This window comes from Cryptosporidium ryanae, assembly GCF_009792415.1.
Source record: "Cryptosporidium ryanae isolate 45019 chromosome Unknown contig_63, whole genome shotgun sequence".
NCBI classification, from domain to species: Eukaryota; Apicomplexa; class Conoidasida; order Eucoccidiorida; family Cryptosporidiidae; genus Cryptosporidium; species Cryptosporidium ryanae.
Genome location: NW_027125529.1, coordinates 124085 through 142957, shown reverse-complemented (window position 1 = coordinate 142957; position 18873 = coordinate 124085). Strand labels below are relative to the sequence as shown.

The 18873-nt window shown below is 28.0% G+C and overlaps 7 protein-coding genes across 7 annotated transcripts; 4 read left to right on the top strand and 3 right to left on the bottom strand.

Moving 5' to 3' along the window:
- Window positions 1-1370: 1370 nt before the first annotated feature.
- FG386_003114 (uncharacterized protein) lies at window positions 1371-4043 on the top strand (the record flags this gene model as incomplete). The annotated part of the gene is made up of 1 exon (XM_067342342.1): window positions 1371-4043. The coding sequence occupies one exon, from the start codon at window positions 1371-1373 to the stop codon at window positions 4041-4043; it is 2673 nt and encodes an 890-aa protein (XP_067197891.1).
- A 716-nt stretch (window positions 4044-4759) lies between these two features.
- FG386_003113 (glutamate--tRNA ligase) lies at window positions 4760-6439 on the top strand (the record flags this gene model as incomplete). The annotated part of the gene is made up of 1 exon (XM_067342341.1): window positions 4760-6439. One exon carries the CDS (start codon window positions 4760-4762, stop codon window positions 6437-6439), a length of 1680 nt encoding a protein of 559 aa, XP_067197890.1.
- A 198-nt stretch (window positions 6440-6637) lies between these two features.
- On the bottom strand, window positions 6638-7684 carry FG386_003112 (uncharacterized protein; the record flags this gene model as incomplete). Its single annotated transcript, XM_067342340.1, has 1 exon — window positions 6638-7684. The coding sequence occupies one exon, from the start codon at window positions 7682-7684 to the stop codon at window positions 6638-6640; it is 1047 nt and encodes a 348-aa protein (XP_067197889.1).
- Window positions 7685-8116: 432 nt separating this feature from the next.
- FG386_003111 (uncharacterized protein) lies at window positions 8117-11848 on the bottom strand (the record flags this gene model as incomplete). Its single annotated transcript, XM_067342339.1, has 1 exon — window positions 8117-11848. One exon carries the CDS (start codon window positions 11846-11848, stop codon window positions 8117-8119), a length of 3732 nt encoding a protein of 1243 aa, XP_067197888.1.
- Window positions 11849-13008: 1160 nt separating this feature from the next.
- Window positions 13009-14301, top strand: FG386_003110 (uncharacterized protein; the record flags this gene model as incomplete). The annotated part of the gene is made up of 1 exon (XM_067342338.1): window positions 13009-14301. One exon carries the CDS (start codon window positions 13009-13011, stop codon window positions 14299-14301), a length of 1293 nt encoding a protein of 430 aa, XP_067197887.1.
- A 196-nt stretch (window positions 14302-14497) lies between these two features.
- FG386_003109 (cyclic nucleotide dependent protein kinase) lies at window positions 14498-17557 on the bottom strand (the record flags this gene model as incomplete). The annotated part of the gene is made up of 1 exon (XM_067342337.1): window positions 14498-17557. One exon carries the CDS (start codon window positions 17555-17557, stop codon window positions 14498-14500), a length of 3060 nt encoding a protein of 1019 aa, XP_067197886.1.
- A 382-nt stretch (window positions 17558-17939) lies between these two features.
- FG386_003108 (prefoldin like molecular chaperone) lies at window positions 17940-18683 on the top strand (the record flags this gene model as incomplete). The annotated part of the gene is made up of 1 exon (XM_067342336.1): window positions 17940-18683. One exon carries the CDS (start codon window positions 17940-17942, stop codon window positions 18681-18683), a length of 744 nt encoding a protein of 247 aa, XP_067197885.1.
- Between the last annotated feature and the right edge of the window lie 190 nt (window positions 18684-18873).

The following is an 18873-nucleotide window of genomic DNA, read 5'->3' as shown; positions in this document are numbered from 1 at the left end:
ATTACATCTAAATACAAATATATTTTTATCTTACTGTTGTAACTAATAAATATACATTTATTTATTTGTAATATGAATATCTGAATATTCAATTATTTATGTAATTGTATTATATCCTAACTCTTCCACTATACGTAGTATCTGTATTCCTTTAATTTGCTTGTAATTCTCCTTAAGCAACAATAAAAAGAAATAACCCCTCTATTATTATTTAACTTTATATATCACTTATGCCATTTATAAACCTTGTTTACTTTTTACTTGCTGTTGTTATTTATAATTTATCTAGTTTATCTATAATTTTATTTGTTTTGTTTTTAATTACATTCAGGTCCAGGTTACATTATCGTTAAAACTATTATAAATATTTATTTTTAACATTTAGCATGCTCGTATATTCATTTTCACAACACCTATTCCCGCCTAAAAGGCTCCTCACTTCAGAGGCGGTAACATTTGCCCTTAGTTTTGTAATATTCTTCAGGGTTGTAAATTCCAGAATAGAAATAATTATATTCATTTGTAGACTATTTAAAAACAAAACGATTGTTATTATTTTAAGTAAATAATTATATTAAAGATGAACTTGTATTGAATATTTACTCATTTTATTTTTGATTTCCCGTAATGAAAGCGTTATAAATCATTTGTTTACGAAACAAATGTGCTTAAGTCAACTAAAAACCAATCTGGGCACTACGACCTGGTCATTCTCGGAACGCGAATTCGGCATTTCTTAAACACTGCAAGCAACTAATTACATTTACTATTTTCTATTAAAAATAATTCTCTTTAAAATTTACTTCAACCGTTATCTGTCCACTAGTTGTAGTTAGGCTTTTTTTGCGTTTTTAACTCTATTAATGGTCACAATTTTAATTTTAGACACTAAATTCATTTTTTGCACTATTATTCACTTTAACTTTTTTATACTTAAACGTTCTTTTCACCTTTTTATAATCACACATTTTGTGAGAGATGCAAAATACTTCTTTTGGCGGTACCGGATGCAATATATAATACCAAACTTTTTTAAATTTCCAATTAATTGTAGCTATATAACAAATTATCTTCTTCGTTTCTTACTTCATCAATATTTGTTTAACTTTGGAGCTTTATTTGATTTAGTGTTGGTTGAAATAAATACATTAATTTTTCATTTTAAATAATCTTGCCAAATAAATATATTTTTATTCATTATTTGAATAAAGCTACTGAGAGTCACACTATAACACGAATCAATGTTTGTGTTAAACATCAATAAAAGTTTCGGTGAATGATATACATTTCATTTATTTCACTTCAATAAATCTGTTTCTTCAATAATATTTATATTTATTACCTCTCAATTAATGTTGGAAAATAATAATATGAATAAAAATGACATTGAGATGAATAATGATGTTGATTTGAAAAGAAAAGAGAGAATATCAAAAATTCATTCTTTGTCTGGTATATTAAACAGTATTAAAAAAAACGCAGAAATCAATAATTTAAATAAAAATAATTCTATTACAATAGAAGATATTGAGAAGTTTAATTCAAATAACAAAAAAAAATGTGAGGATGTTATTAATATTGACGAGAAAGCTGATCAGGACAAGTACTATAGGGAATTCATACAAGCATTTAAGTGTAAAAATAATAATGATACGTTCAATAGCAGTGAGGAAAAATCTGAACAAGCAATTATTTCAGATAATGATTCAGTAAATTATAACTTTAACAGTGATTCAAGTACAGAATTTTCAAATGAGGATGAGAAAAATGCAATAGACTCATCTTTAAATAATATAGACAAGAAAAGGAGAATACCAGAAATTCAACACGAAAAATATAATTATCCAAAAATAATTAAAAATTTTTACAGAGAAGTCAATGAGATTAAAAAACTAAAACATCACGAGATTGACCATATAAGAGTCACTAATAATGGAATACATATTAAAAAAATTAAAAATAAAACTAATGTTGCATCTCAAACTAACTCAATTAAACCAATACTTAATTTTTCACAATGCGGTCTTCCGTTACCTATATGCAACTATTTAAAGAACAAAGGTATATCAAAACCATTTCCTATACAAATGCAATCAATCCCTATACTCATGTCTGGTCATGACCTGATAGGAATAGCGGAAACAGGAAGTGGAAAAACTCTTGCATACGTACTTCCACTTATAAGACATATTATTGTGCAAATAAACAATAACTATCCCTTTAACTCCGACAACAATAACCGAAATAAATATGTCAAGGGATTGATTATTGTTCCTACAAGGGAACTTGCTTTACAGGTTTACAAACAAACCAAAAGGGTGGCAAGTTTGGTAAACCTAAACGCAAACATAATTTGTGGCGGACTTGGAATAAGCCAACAGTTAAATAAAATAAGATCAGGTACAGATATTATTATAGGTACTCCAGGTAGAATAATTGATGTTATAATATTACTCTATAAAAAGATTTATTTGTTTCAATATATATCTTTTATAGTTATAGATGAAGGAGATAGATTATTCGATATGGGGTTTGCTCCTCAGCTACTAAGTATTATAAGCGTAATCAGACCAGACAGACAAATAGCAATATTTTCTGCAACATTTCCAAATATAATCGAACAATTCACAAATCGTATACTAGAGAATCCAATACAAATTGTTGTTGGTAAAAAAGGTCAAACAAATCATAATGTTAAGCAGTACATTGAATTGTGCAAAAATGAAAATGAACAATTTTTAAGACTTTTGCAACTTTTAGGCGAATGGTCTGAATTTGGGCTTATTGTTATTTTTTGCAATAGACAAACTGAAGTAGATGAACTTTTTGCCAAACTAATACCATTTGGTTACAATTGCTTAACACTACATAGTGGACAAGACCATTATGATAGACATTCAAACTTGACTATTTTTTCAAAAACTAACATTAACTCAAATCCACAACCACCTTCTGGACAAAATATTCTTATAGCAACATCCATTTTTTCAAGAGGACTCCATATTGACAATATTCTACTGGTAATCAACTTTGGTGCTCCTCATCACATTGAGGATTATATTCATAGAGTTGGAAGAACAGGAAGAGCTGGAAATTTCGGCACATCTTTTACTTTATTACTCCCAAACGAAATACCTCATTCATCTGATTTAATTGAGCTTGCCATTAAAAATTCAACATCATCTGGTAATAATAATTCTGATAATAAAAGCATTAGCGATCATAACAATATTAATAACAATATTGTAATTGACTCAGAATTAGTGGATATTTACAATAACATGATTAAATCCTACTCAAATGTTGACAATTCACATACTAGTTATAACCCGTCTTCAAGTAATTATGTTTCTGTTAGAAATATTAAAAAAAGGATTAAAAACTTTGGTTTTGGTGGTAAAGGTTTCAAGTTTTCTAAAGATGAAAAAAATTCGCTTCAGATGCTTAAAGATGATACAAAAAAAGCTCTTGGCCTTATTCCAGACAATAGTAATATTACAGAAGAAAGTATTATTGTAAACGATAAATTTAATAATGAATATGAAGATTCAAATATTAACAATAATTCTATTTGCAATAATGAAACCGATAAGAACTCCAAAATTTACAATGTTATTTCCAATTATCATAACGCTACTCCCATATTACCAAATAATCTTCATCAAGTTGTAGATGGTAGGGTTATTGGTATTTTTGAAATTAATGACTACCCGACCCATATAAGACAAAAAATCGTACATAAAGATATTATAAAGTCTGTTAATGATAATTGTGGTGTTATTTGCCAAGTAAAAGGTATTTATATCCCACCTGACTCTTCCTCATCTTCATTATCTAACATTCAAATTCAAAATACAAGAAATTCTAAACACATCAGCGATAAAAAAAAATTGTATATTGAAATAAATGGACCAAATCACCTTAAAGTGCAAAAAGCAATAGAAGAACTTAATCTTACCATTTCATCCATTAAATTCCCACAAACTATTAAACCCTCCCACTCTACTGGAAAATATACTCTCTCTAATCTTTTAAAAAAATAAAAAATTATATTGTTATTAATATTCTAGTTAATTAAAATTTTTTTATTACTGACTAATGCATGCGAAAATACACATGTATTATTATTGTACTTATACCGGTAATCTTTGTGGATAATTCCTAGTATACTGTATAAAATATCTAAAATTTGTGAAAAAATCTTGTATTTATTCATTTAAAGCTAATTATAACTTACTTGTAGTTCTTTGCTGCTATGATCACATAATAGTAATTCTTACATTATAATTTGTTTAAATTTAAAATTAAACAGATAAAAATATTTCATAATAAAGAATTTAATGGCAATTTAACGCAGTATCTATTGTTAATGCTTCAGATCATACATTTGGAATCTTATTTATTTATAATTAAACACAATTCAACTAACATGCATTTGTTATCACTAATTTTTTTTAATGTCTATTTTTACTTAAAATTTTTTTTAGATTACCTAATATCTAGGCGCCTGTGTTTTTTTTAATTGTCTCTGAATAAAACTAATATTTAAAAAAGCATTAAAAAAAAAAAAGTTAAAAGTTAAAATAGCAATAAAAAAGCATTGAAATTTCATTATATTTATTCGATTTCCATTTCACTTTTTTATTTGAAAATCAAATATTTATATATATACAAAACCATTAGTTAATTGTAATAGTATTTATATCTTTCAATTATATAAATTTCAATTTAATTTCCTTACTACAAATTGACTTTTATAATGTCTTCACACATAAATACTAAATCTGAAAATAACAAATCATCAAAAACAGGACAATATGAAGGAAAACTTCCTAATGCCATTCAAGGACAAGTAGTCACAAGATTTCCACCTGAACCATCCGGTTACCTTCATATTGGTCACGCAAAAGCTGCTTTACTTAATTATTATTATGCAAATAAATATGAAGGTAAATTGTTACTAAGATTTGACGATACAAACCCTGTACTAGAAAATCAAGAATTCCAAGAGAGTATTGAGGAAGATTTAAAAACACTTGGAATTATTCCATTTAACGTATCTTTTACTTCTGATCATTTTGAAACCATTATGAATTATTGTGAAGATATGTTCAAATTGGGTAAAGCTTATGTAGATGACACCTCTGTTGAAATTATGAGAGAAGAAAGAGGAAAAGGTATTGAAAGTAAAAATCGAAATAATTCTGTTGATGAAAATCTTAGGCTGTGGAATGAAATGATTAATGGTACTGAACATGGGATTAAATGTTGTGTCCGTGCAAAAATAGATATGCAATGTAAAAATAAATGTATGAGAGACCCTGTTTTATATAGATGTGTATTAACCCCACATCACAGAACAGGCACAAAATATAAAGTATATCCAACATATGATTTTGCTTGCCCAATTGTAGATAGTATTGAAGGTGTTACACATGCTTTGAGGACCAACGAATATTCTGATAGAATTGAGCAATATAATTGGGTTATAAATGCACTTAATTTAAGACCAGTAGAAATATATGAATTTTCAAGATTAAACTTTGTAAATACAGTACTTTCAAAAAGAAAATTAACCTGGATTGTGAATAATGGATTAGTTGAAGGTTGGGACGATCCAAGATTTCCAACAGTAAGAGGTATAATTAGAAGAGGTCTTTCGCCTGATGCATTATTACAATTTGTTACTGAACAAGGACCATCTAAAAATTCAAATTTAATGGAGTGGGACAAACTTTGGACAATTAATAAACAGTTAATGGATCCTATTGTGCCAAGATATTTTGCTGTTGGACAAGATGCAATCATATTAAATTTGAAAGATGCTCCAAATGAACCGTTGATAAATGAACGCGATATGCATCAAAAAAATCCTTCTTTGGGTAAAGGTAAAATTATTATGTACAATTCAATACTTATTGATAAAGATGATGCCATACAAATTTCTTCTGGTGAAGAAATTACTTTAATGAAATGGGGTAACGCTATTATTGATGATGTTCCACAAATAAATAATAGTGGATCTAATAATATTATTTTTGAAGGTAGATTAAATCTTCAAGGAGACTTTAGGTCAACAAAGAAAAAAATACATTGGATCGCCAATTTACCTTCAAATTTAACCAAATGTGTTATTAGAGAATATGATATTTTAATTAATAAAAGGAAACCTGAAGAAGGTGATGAAATTCAGGATCTTGTTAATCGTGACTCTCTATTCGAAACACCTGCTTATTGTGACCCCCTTATTAAAGATCTTAAACGTGGAGAAAGATTGCAACTTGAAAGAAGAGGTTACTTTATTGTTGACAGATCTTTTGATCAATGTGAATCTGATGAACCAATTATTTTAATTAAAATACCAGATGGAAAGTCAAAGGCCTCATCCACTATTTCTTCAAAAATAGATGCACAAAAACTAACAAAAGGAAAAAATTAATATTTTATTAGATGATATAAAATAATTTAATTCTTCTTATTTCTCTTTATTTTTGACCTTTGTTAAACATTAATTAATTTGTATTTTAATTAAATACATTAAATAATTTAAATTCTTTTACATTTAATAATTTGTAAATTTATGTTTTTTTTTTATTTCTTTTGGTAGTTTTTATTAACTTCTTTTTTGAAAAAAATACTAAATATGACTTTTGTTGTTATATTCGGTAGATATTTCTTTCCATATTTGATCGTACTCGGTTTCAAATTTGTTATCTGTAAGTAACTCATTATTTCTTCTTATATTTAGTTCTGAATTATTTATATTAGTATTATTATCTGTAAATGAAATCATATCCATAAATGAAGGATGAAAATTCCAATTGTTATTTGTATACCATAATGAATTTAAATTTGATATGCAGTAATCATTTTTTTCTGTTTCTTGATTAACCAACGGACAATTTAATTGAATTGATGTATCTTTCATTTTTTTACTTGTTCTTTCATTGCCACCCATATAAACATTATTGTTAAAAAAACTGCTATTTTTAATGTTTTTATCGTTTATGTTATTAATATTATTACTAATACTATAATTATTCAATAAATTGTTATTGTTTTTATTATTGAAATAGTCAATATTGTTTCCATTTATTAATTTTGTACCACCACCCATATTCGATAATAACTGATGTGAATTTTTGAATATTCCGTTTGAAGAATTTTTTGTAACTTCATCTATTGAATCTCTTATGTTTTCAGGTGTTCTTATTTCATTCTTACCATGTGAAAATGGGCAGTAATATCTGTTGCAATTGGGGTATAATGAACACTCTTTTGTTTTGTACATTAATGGATGATAAAGTTGTTCCTCTTTAGAATGCGCAAATGTGCATATTTTTCCCTTTTTACATCTTCTTATTAAATTCATCTTCTCATTACTTCTCACAAAACAAATTTCTGGACATAGTTTTGGTGAATAATAATGACTGTTTGGATTTCTTCTTTGCCATGTTAAGCAGTGACTGAATGGGCATTTATCAGAATCCTTGCATTTCCCATGTAAATGTAAATCACAAACAATTGTTCTGAATGCATATAACTCATATATTGATAGAAAGTAGTGCTTTTTATCTGGATCTTCACTTCCATTCATGTTTTTTCTTATTTTATTCATCTTTTTATCTGCTATTTTATTCTTTTCAACCATCCTATTTATTATATTATTGCGATCCTTTCTCATTTATATTAATTATTAGATACATATTAATGTTTATTTAACAAATTGTTATTTTAAGTCTGTTATCTTTCTTATTTAGTAATTTAATTTAATTATGAAAATTAATTCATAAATATTTATGACACGTCATTTATTATTAATACTATTCGCATCACTGGTTTTAATTAGTCATCATTCAATTCAAATTAATTCCTTCTTTATTAATATTTTTTTATTAATTAGTTAATTTTAATGTTTCCACGTCATTTGTTACTATATACCGGTGCATATTTGTTAAAAAAAAATAAAAATGCATGTACATGTCATCCACATGAAAAAGAAGGCAAAAAAAAAAGTTTAAAAGAATAGTGAATTTAAACACAATATATTAGGTTAATTGGAAATAAGAGATGCTTATATTTTAAGAATTATATATATAATTTAGAGTAACAATATTTAACTATATGAACTGGATGCTGTTTTTAATTTAGTTAATGCAGACTTTAAATTGTGTAAATATTTATTGTTGTTATTGTCATTTTCATCCTGATCGCTACTATTCGAGTTTGTAACTTCTAAATTTTGATCTTCAACACTGCTATAATTACTTGAATCAATGTAATCACCTAAATTAAGATAAGAATCAACTATTTTTTCCTGCTCATTAGATTTATCACTGTTAATACTTTGGACAGGCAACCTTAGATTTTTGATTATTTTATAGTTGTAAATTCTCTCAATTGGTTTAATATCAGCAACAGAAGTTTTACTACTATTGAGATTATTTTTAATTCCAAACTTTTTCGAATGTATCTGTTTTTGGAAAGAAAGTTGTTGACGTAAAATAGTCATCTCACTTTCAAGAGAAGTAATCTTGAATCTATAATCATCACATTTAACATTCAAATCATCAACCTTTGGTTTCCATACCTTCTCTATTTCTTCTCTCGAAGCTAATTTAATGTTATTTATATCTTCTTCCATCCTAGAACTTAAATATTCACATTTGTCCTTAAGCGCACTTACTTCAGCATCCCTTGCCTTTATGATTAATTTAGAAGACAGTAAATCCATTTGAACTTTTTGAGCATCCTTTTCATAATCTAATTCCAATTTTTGTTTCTCCTTAGTTAATTTCACTACCTGTTTTTCTAATTCTCTAGACTGCTTATAATATCTGTACAATCTTAATATAATTGATGTACCTTTCATATCTTTGAGCTCTTCCTTGCTTAAAATTTTTGATGAAAATTGATTGTATATAACCAAACCTTCATCATTAAAGTTAATGTTTTCATCAAAATCTAATTTTAATGAAATATCTGTTTTGTCAAATATGTCTTCTATACTAACGTTATTTACAGGCATAAAATTAGAAATAGATTTACAAATATTATTCTCAAAATTACTATTTTGTCTAAATGACCTTATTCTTCCCTGAAGTTTTATTATCTTATCTATTCTGTCTGAATCACTACTTATTTTTGTTTCCATACTACACTTTGATTCCTTTATAATCTCCATTTCTGTTTTAACTAAATTATTTTTATTAGTATTAATTCTATTGTTAATTACATCACTGAAATTAGCCATATTATTCAAATTATCCACACTTAATTCTAATTCATTCTCTAAATTAATACTGGAATTATCTCCAAATGTATAACAACTCATTATATCTTCTTTTCCATAAAACTCATTAATATTAGCATTCTTATTTAAATTTACTTCGTTTTTTATTAAGTGATTATCTGTTTTGTTTTTATTTTGAACAAATGTATTACTTTTCTCTAATTCATTAAGTTCAATAATTTCTCTTAGTTTCTTAATCTCATCCAGTAAAACAACCTTTTCTTGTGCCATCTTGTGGATTTGAGATTCAAATCTGGATAAATTTACATCGTATTCTTTGTTTTGAATAATAAGTGATCTATCCATTTTATTTACGCTATCTACATAATTTTTGTATAATCTTGAAAACAATATTGAAATGTTATACAATATGTTATCCTTGTAAATTATATTTTCTATTTGTGTATCACTTGTATTAATATTTCTATTGTGTACCATATTTGACACTATATTTATTAAATTTGGTGGAACAACCAAATATTTTAATACTATGTTTTTTATTTCTTTTAATTTATGATTTAATTCAAATGTTGTTCTTCTAATTTCTTGAATTTTATCAGAGTTTTTAAATTTACTGTTTTTATTATTAATATTTAAATCCTCAGTAAAAATTGTAATGTTTTCCTTACAATTAGAACCTTTACAACTATTTATATTTTTTTTGCTATTATCTTTGACTTTACTCTTATCTTCAAGGGAAATTTTAGGAACAAAGTCATAGTTTTCAAATGCCAATTTATAATAATTTAATTTAATATCATCATTTGAGTCATCTTCGTAGCAATTACTACCATTTAAGTTATCTTTAACCTCAACTATTACTGTTAATTCCTTTATTAATTCTGATGACTTGTTTATCTCATCTGTATTATTGTGTTCAATTTCTTTCCCAACTATAGTTTGGGTGCTCCTGCAAACTGAGCTTGAATAATAGTTATAATTAATGCAAGACGTTATATTTATGCAATTTAATTTAATTATGTTCATGTTAACAAATTTATTTTTCGAGTTTATATTAACACAAACATTTTTTTCATCAACAACAAAAAAGTCGGATATTCTTTTACTTTCCTCGTACAATTTTGAATTATATTCAAATAATTCGATATCTGATAGTGATAAACGTGTTCCAATGCAAGAGGATATAGTTATTGGTCTCTGTGTTAAGCTTCTTATGTTTGCAACAATATTTTTGTTTTTCTCAAGTTCAAGTTCTTCCCTGAGTTTAATATTGTCTTGAAATAAAAATCTGTTTTCTGAAACCAATTTAAATATCTCCTCTCTACTATTCTGAATATCAGTATCGCTTATTTTACCAACTATATTAATATTTACTTCTCTTAAAGATAAACATAAATTTTTAACATCTTTATTTTCTCTGACTACACTACTTTCTCCAATAAATATAGGTGGAAGTAAGTTGTTAATAATATTACTAGCGCTTTGTTTTTCTGAATTCTTCAACAGGACTAATTCAGTTTCTAATCTTTGTAATTTGCTAACTGCATCAAAATATTTGTATTTGTAGTTTTTTTGCTCAATAATTATTCCTTCTTCTGATAATATATTTAAACCTGTACAACCAAAACTATTTAGTAAGGCATTCTTCTCCTTTAATTCTTGTTTTAAACTCAAATTTGCATTTTTCTCCGCTTCTAGCATTATTTCCAGTGATTCCCTTGCTGAAATATATTCAGATTCTAATTTATTTATACTATCCTTTAAACTTTCAATAATTTCATCTTTTAGCACTATATCCTTGTTTAATGCCAAACAGCTCTCCTCATATTCTTTTATCTTCTCTTTTAAATGGATTATCTCTAATTTATACTCAGATTTCTCATAACTATAATTAGCATTCAAGTTACTCAATTCCTTGTCTTTTATTTCAATAAGTGATTTTAACATATCAATATTTCTCTCAGTTAAATCCATATTGTTATTGTTTTTACTATAGTTGCAAGTATTGTTTTTCGGAGATATTACATAAGGTGATATTGGAGTTATTACTGTCAAGAATTCATCTCTCGCTTTACTTGTTAAATTTGTTATCTTTCTTTTCCTTGTTTCACTCGAAGTTTTGTTTAATGAGTTTCTATGTACTGTTTTTAACATATTTGACTGATCAATATAGTCAACTATATCTTTCCTGTATACCTCCTCATCATTATCACTTTTTACTCTCCTTAAGCTTTTTGCAGTTTCACTTTTTTCTTTCTTATCAAATTTTAATATGTTTTTATCTATAACAGAAACCTCATCTTTTTTTGCTTTCATGCTGTTACTTAAATGCCTTGTTTTTTTGTCAACGTTTCTTATAAATTCATCTTTACATTCAATCACACCATTATCGTCATTTACGCTTTTTTTATTGGTTCCCCCACTATTCCTTAAATAATTATCTCTTGGTATTATTTTAAGTTTAGGCTTTGATTTAAATATTCCGAAAAACGGCTCATCTATCTCCGGAGGGCGATTTACACTATTTAAAGCATTCACACACAACTCTTCATAGCCATACCCTTCTGTTTTATTTTTTTCTAAGTTATTATTCATATCTCCATTTCAATAAATAATAAATAAACGATATAAATTAGTTTAATTATCGCCTTTGATTTATTATTTTAATCTTGTTCCATATTCAAATTTCTTGATTACTTGCGTTTTCTCAATTAAATATGGCTAAAATTTGGCGCCCAAATATTTATTTTTTCATTAATAGGACCAATTTTGCTAGTTAAGCTTTAAATAAATACATGTAAATGAATTTTTTTAGATTGAATTTATTAGTTTGTTTGTCCAAGCCTTATTTAGGTTATCGTTGTATGTATTAAAAAAAACAATTCTAAAATAATAGGGAATAATAATAATATATATATTTTCAAAATATTATTTAACAGAAAAATACTTCATTTCTACAAAGTCAATTATTAAGTAAAAACAGGCCTATTTGTATTTAATTTAAAATTTGTTTCTCTTATTCAAATAAAAAAATGCAAATACCAATACTATACCACACAAATAGTATTTTTGAGAAGATTGTTTAATTTTTAAACTCCAGGTTTTATTCATGCAGCTATCTCAGACAAAAAACTAGGTCATATGTCATCATTTTACTTAAAAAATAAAAATATTTCAATACATCTATAAAACTAGGGCCAAGTAATTTTAAAGGTTAATTTGCTAAAAAAAAATAGTACAAGTATAAGCATCAACAGTAGGAAACAAACCAACTATACACAAATAAAATTTACCTCAATATTTTGAAATTTAAAGTGTGTATATTAACTAGTAATTTATAAATATCTTATTCTTTTCATTTTATACCCAGCACATCTTTTTTTATGCCACTAATAACTCCCCACATACAGCAAAATTGCATCGGGCGCCGGCGCCAGTGAATTGAACTACAGTAAATAAAATTGTAAGCTGGAGTTTTGAATATGAAAAAACAAGTACTTCTTGAATCCTGGAAGTGGATATTTTTGTTTAAGCTTTAGCATATTGTTATTTTATCTCTTCCTTGTGTTTTTGTCTACATTTATATGATATTACAAACAGCACTAATAGGGGTTTATAGAATATAGTAAGCAGCGCAAAAAACAATCGCAGACAACTACAAATATTTGATGATTATTTATTTTTGTAACAGTTAGGAGTCAATAATTATAAGAAATGATAAATTAGAACAACATTAATACTATCTCATAAAATACATGAAATTCTCATTGTTTGTTTGGTTCAAGACTTTGCTTGTGCCTAAGGGTTCTTTTGGAGATGGTCCAAATTCAAAAGTAACAGAAACAGTTGCCTTAATAGTCATAACGTCGCTATTGTCATTGGGTTTGTACTGGGCATTGATATTCTTCTTTATATTCTTAAAAACAGGTCAACTTACAAATATATCAACAACCATAGCGTTATACTCTAGATTGGAAGTACCTTCGATGGCAATATGCTCTCTACCGGATGTGTCGTCTAAAGAAAGCATAATTAAAGCATATACAAATAAAAGGTTAAAGGTAATTTTAATATATAAAATCCTGAATAAAAATTACTACAGTTTTTATCCAAAAATAAGGCATTGCTCCTGGGATGATTCAAGAGAAACGAGTGGTAATGCAAACAAAAACAATGGTAAAGAGAACCATTGCTTATGTATTGACATGTGGAAACAAGCGTTTTATGAAAAAAACGGAAATGAGATACTGAAACCACCATTTTTTTTATTCCATCGATCCCCGATGTTTGGGTTCGATTTGGATAGCATATCTGTTGGAATCAAATACTTGAAGCCGAGGGCAAGTTTTAATAGTGTAGATAATGGTGAAGCAAGCATCATAGGAAATATATTAAAAATAGGAATATATGACCATCCTATGATGGTTGCAAGTCAGTATTCAGATTCAGTGGAACCCTCGTGGTTTTATTCAAATATTGGTAACACTGCTCAAGTATCACTAAAGCTATTAAAAAATTATGTGTTTGACTTTGAAAAGTTCTACTTTTCAATATTTAAAGGTTACGTTTCGCGACAAGAAAACGAATACGAAATTGTGGTTTCACAAAAAAATACAAATAATAGAATACTAAAAATAATAAGTAGTGATGAAAAAAATACAGGTAAATCAACGTCTATTAGTACCCCTTCCTGGATAGAATTGATGAATAAAAATAGAAGCGTTCAAAATGGCAAAAAAGAAAATGAACGTGTTTCCTCTCCTTTAAATAAAGAAACGTATAACAAGATTGAATTTGAAACAGCAAGTTTTACCAAATTTCAGTTCACATTTAGAGACTTTTCAGTAACTGAAGTGTTCAGATTAAGTGGTGCTTCTGTAGTCGCCTCATTTCTCACTTTAATGGTGGTTTGTATCTCAGCGTTTAACAAGCAACTTATATACGAACTTTTGTTTCCGTATTATGAGGACCAAAATGCTAAGATGACTGTTACATTCCTTGCTACATTTCTTTCACTTGGATACGTGAAAAAATACAAAGAAGACTAGGTAATTTATTTAATTTTAATATACATTAAAATTAAATTTATTGTGAACTTTATTAGTATGTAAATATCAAATTCTAAACTTTTACATACATAAAACGCTAATAAATAATAAACAATGAGTCGCTACATATAAAGGATTAAATTATAATAATTTTAGTTTTAATATTTGTGTATAATTGCATTTTGTTCTACTTTATTTAGAAATCGTTATCCCAGTCAAAATCTTCAAACACCCGTCCTGAAGAGGAGGGGCCTATAGGTGACATATCAGTCCCCACACGATTTATTGATTTAATATTTAAACCATTATTAATCTCAGGAACAGAATTATTTTTTCCTCCATCATTAAGGTTCTTGTTTTCGTTGCTAGTATAATTTGCAAAAACCTGGTGTTTTCTAACAAGAGGTGCGACATAACTTCTTCCAAGAAGTCTATCAAAACTGAAATCCCTAAAAAATCCGTTATCTTTTATTTCCTTGTATCCTGTGGCAGAGCAACCCATTCTGACTTCTGGAACTCTACATAGTAGTCTTTTTATTATATTAATAGAATCTAAATCTGTAAGATGCTTTGGAAAGACCAATTTTGAGGTAAGTATGTCCCTGAATATTTCAAGGTGATCAGTAGCATCCGCTCCAAATGGCAATTTACCACATAAAAATTCGTATAAACACACACCAATTGCCCAGGAATCGCAGCTTAAATTGTAGCCTTTTCCCAATATAACTTCTGGAGCCATATAGTGCGGTGTACCAACAAGAGTATAACTTCTCCCAGTTAGCTTTTTAGCGCACCCAAAATCTATTAACTTTATGTATCCCTGAGAATCCAACAATATATTTTCTGGTTTGAGGTCCCTATAAACTATGGAACGCTCATGGAGATATTCAAGTGCCAGTATGATAGAACCAATGTAAAACTGTGCCTGATAGCGAGTCAGTACTCCTATTCTTTTCAGTGCATCATAGAGCTCTCCACCAGGTACAAGTTCAGTAAGTAAATATACGTTATCAGAGTCCTTAAATGTCCTTATTAACTTTATAATAAATGGATGGTCATTTAAAGCCAATATGGACCTTTCCAAACGCACGTGCATTTGCATATTATGATCTAATATGCAGTCCTTTGGTATCTTTTTCAATGCATATTTGCTCCCATTCTTAGTGTTTTCAACTAAACTTACGCTTCCAAATGTTCCTTTACCTATTAATTGTAATTCTCTGAGCTCATTTATCTGTACTCTTGTTTCCTGTAGCTTTATTCTCTCGTCCAAATAGAGCCTCATTGGAGGCTCTATTATTTTTAGAAAAGCCTCTTTATCTACCGTCCAAAGGTGTACTTCCGGTGTAGCTGCCTCTATTGTAGCTGACCTGGCTTCATCATACAAAAGTGCTCTTTCCCCAAAGTAATCACCTTTATACAAATATTTAATAAATTTATTGTTTCTGTATACAGCAACTTCTCCCAATTGGATTATGTAAAATGCAGTGCCTTTCTCACCTTGAATAATTATTTTTTCCCCACTGGTAAATTTAATAGGTCTGAGTGATTTAACCAATAAACTTAATTGTTGTTCAGATATATATTGAAAAACAAAACAAGACTTCATAGAATCTATCTTTCTATTTATTTCCAGTCCAACATCAACGTTCTCGTCTCCAAAACACTCAGATAACATTGATGACGTTATTACTCCTAATTTAGTGTCTATTTTCATTTCAATTCTACAAGAAAACGGTATTTTTGGGTGAAATACAAAATCATCTCCAAAATAATCTCCTCTTCCAAGTGTTACGCTTATAAAGTCTGAAAGCGAATAATTGTTTACAGCTCCTATTGATTTATCTATTGCTCCGGAACCAAATGACCTCACTTCACTAAGCCCTACAACTCCAGACACTCCGCCTCCACCAATGCTAGTAACTCCACTTATAGATGATGATTGTAGCGATCTTCTGCTATTTAACCAGTTAGAAGGGAGTGTAACTTTAACCTCACCTTCTAATATCACAAACGCCCTCATGTTTAATGCCTTTGTTTCATGGGTTGTTAAGGCTGTCCCTTTTTTGTATTCCTTGAATATTATTTTGTCCAATATTATTTGCATTTGTGATTTTGTGAATTGCTTAAATATAGGTGAGTTCTGTAGCGACTGACTGACTAAATTCTTGCTCAATACTTGGGATAAACTCCCTATTATTTGTGTAAGTATACATCCATTCAAAGTTAAACATTCTGTTGTTGCTGCTGCTATTACTGTTGCAGATCTGGGTTCATCAAACATTAATGATCTTTCCCCAAATGCGTCCCCTTCGTTAAGTGACCTTATATATGTACCTGATACAAAAACGTCTACTACACCAGTTTTTATCATATACAATACATTTCCTATCTCTTTTTCCCTTATTATTACCTGATCCTTGGAAAACACTTCCCTAACCAAAGCTTCAGAAAGCAAATTTTTCTGATTTTTTGTTAAACCTGAAAATATTGACAAACTTTCTATAAATTGTCTATTTTCTTCATAATTACGAGATGATATTTGACGCAAAGTGTCCCTAAATGTTGATCTACCCAATCCCCAAAGGCCTCCTTTTTCCAATACTTTAATTGTCGCACTTCTAGGTGTATTGTGTATTAACGCCAATTCTCCAAATGCAGTGCCTTTTGTTAGCAGATTAGCTCTCTTATTGTTTACTATTACCTCAAATACGCCACAAGATACAACAAAAAAATAAAAACCCGAACTGCCTTGTTCAAATACTATTTCACCAGAACTGTAGTCATAATAGTGCATTGATTCTACTAAAGACTTTATTTCGGAGTCGTTTAGGGATGCTGCAACTAAATTCTCGCCCAAAGCTTTTGATATTGTTTTTATATCTTCCTCATTTTTGTCCCTGTCCTTTAAGTGTTTAGTGACATTTATTTTTTCTTCTTCATCCTCTTTTTCACCCGCAAAAACTCTGCTTTCTTGCTCTTTGTTTTCATACTGTCCTGATAAAGCCTTATCTATTTTTTTCGAAGATAACTGTACTCCCGATGGTGATTGCATTAATTTTACGCCTCCAACAGAGTATGTCACTTTCTTTTTTAACACCACACCTCCATCGGCTTCACCACCCTCCCTGCCTGTTTCAAATTTGCTATCTTCTCTGTCAAATCTAACAAAATTTGTATTGTTAATATTACTCCCTCCTGCACCCACATTACCTGTTGAAAATTTACCTGTTTTTAACTTATTCAACAATGACATCCCTCATAATCTGCAAATGAGCACTCGTTTATATAATTCCACGATATTTACTTTAAGTAAAAAATAAATTACTAATTACTTCAACAATTAATATTGTATTTATAGATAAATTTTATAACATATAAATGTCACACAATAATTTAATTCAAGTAATATTATTATCTTTTTACTCGCATTTCTTATTATTTTTTGTTTATTTACTTTTTCATTTATTTACCCCATATTAAATCTAAACAACACAGAAGGCGGCACTGTTGTGCCGCCTCTATTTTAAATATACTTAATCAAACTCAGACAGGTGCAAAAGAATTTAGTGGGAATAAATACACAAGTACCATATAAAAACGTAAGAGAAAATATAGGAATTATTTGCGAACATAAGATGGACTTGAATGAATCATCGATTTTGTACAAGAACAAAGAGGGAATTGAACATGAGATATCTGAGTTAAATGAAATGATTAGTGAATTTAATCAAGTTTCTTGTGTTCTGGAGAGACTACCAAATAAGGTTCAGCATGAAATAATGGTGCCGTTAGGACCACTTGCATTTTCTAGCGGTTATATTATAAATACAAACAAGATTTTAATGCTTCTAGGAACTGATTTATTTGCAGAAAGAACGCCCAGAGAGTCACTTGGAACTATAAATAGAAGACGTATGCAGGCTAAACAATGTTTAGAAACGTTGGAAAAAAACTTAAACAAAATAAAAGAATCTTTAAAGATTAAGGAAGAAGAAACTTATATTTTAAATTCAAAAGTTAAAAGTGACTATAATGAAGGTATTGAAAACAATATTGTATTTAGAGATGGATTTGCTGAAATAAGGGAGGAAATTAACGACAACGATGAATTTGTTGCGTCACCATTACCAGATCTTGATTTAAAAAATAATCAAATTTCACTCGTTTCTGATTTAAATGTTGAAAAATCATCTTTAAACACTAATGATATATTACATGAAACTGACACAAATAATTTGACTAATGACATAGAGTCTCAAATTTCCGAGATAAAAATATCAGATAATAGTTTTAATTGCAAAAATGAGACAAAAAATAGTCGTTTTGAATCTAAAAAAAATATTTCGTTATTTAAGCAAAGAATGTTGCAAAAAAAGTAGATTTACTATTATTTATTTACTTTATCTATTCGTTAAGTATAATATATGTTATAACTACACGTAATATAAATATAATTAGTTTTTTTTAATTTTTTTTATTAACAAATATTCTTTTGTATTATTTGTTTGAAAATTTAGGTTTATTTAATTCTGAACTAATTACATTTTTATTTGTTATACTGTTTTTTTC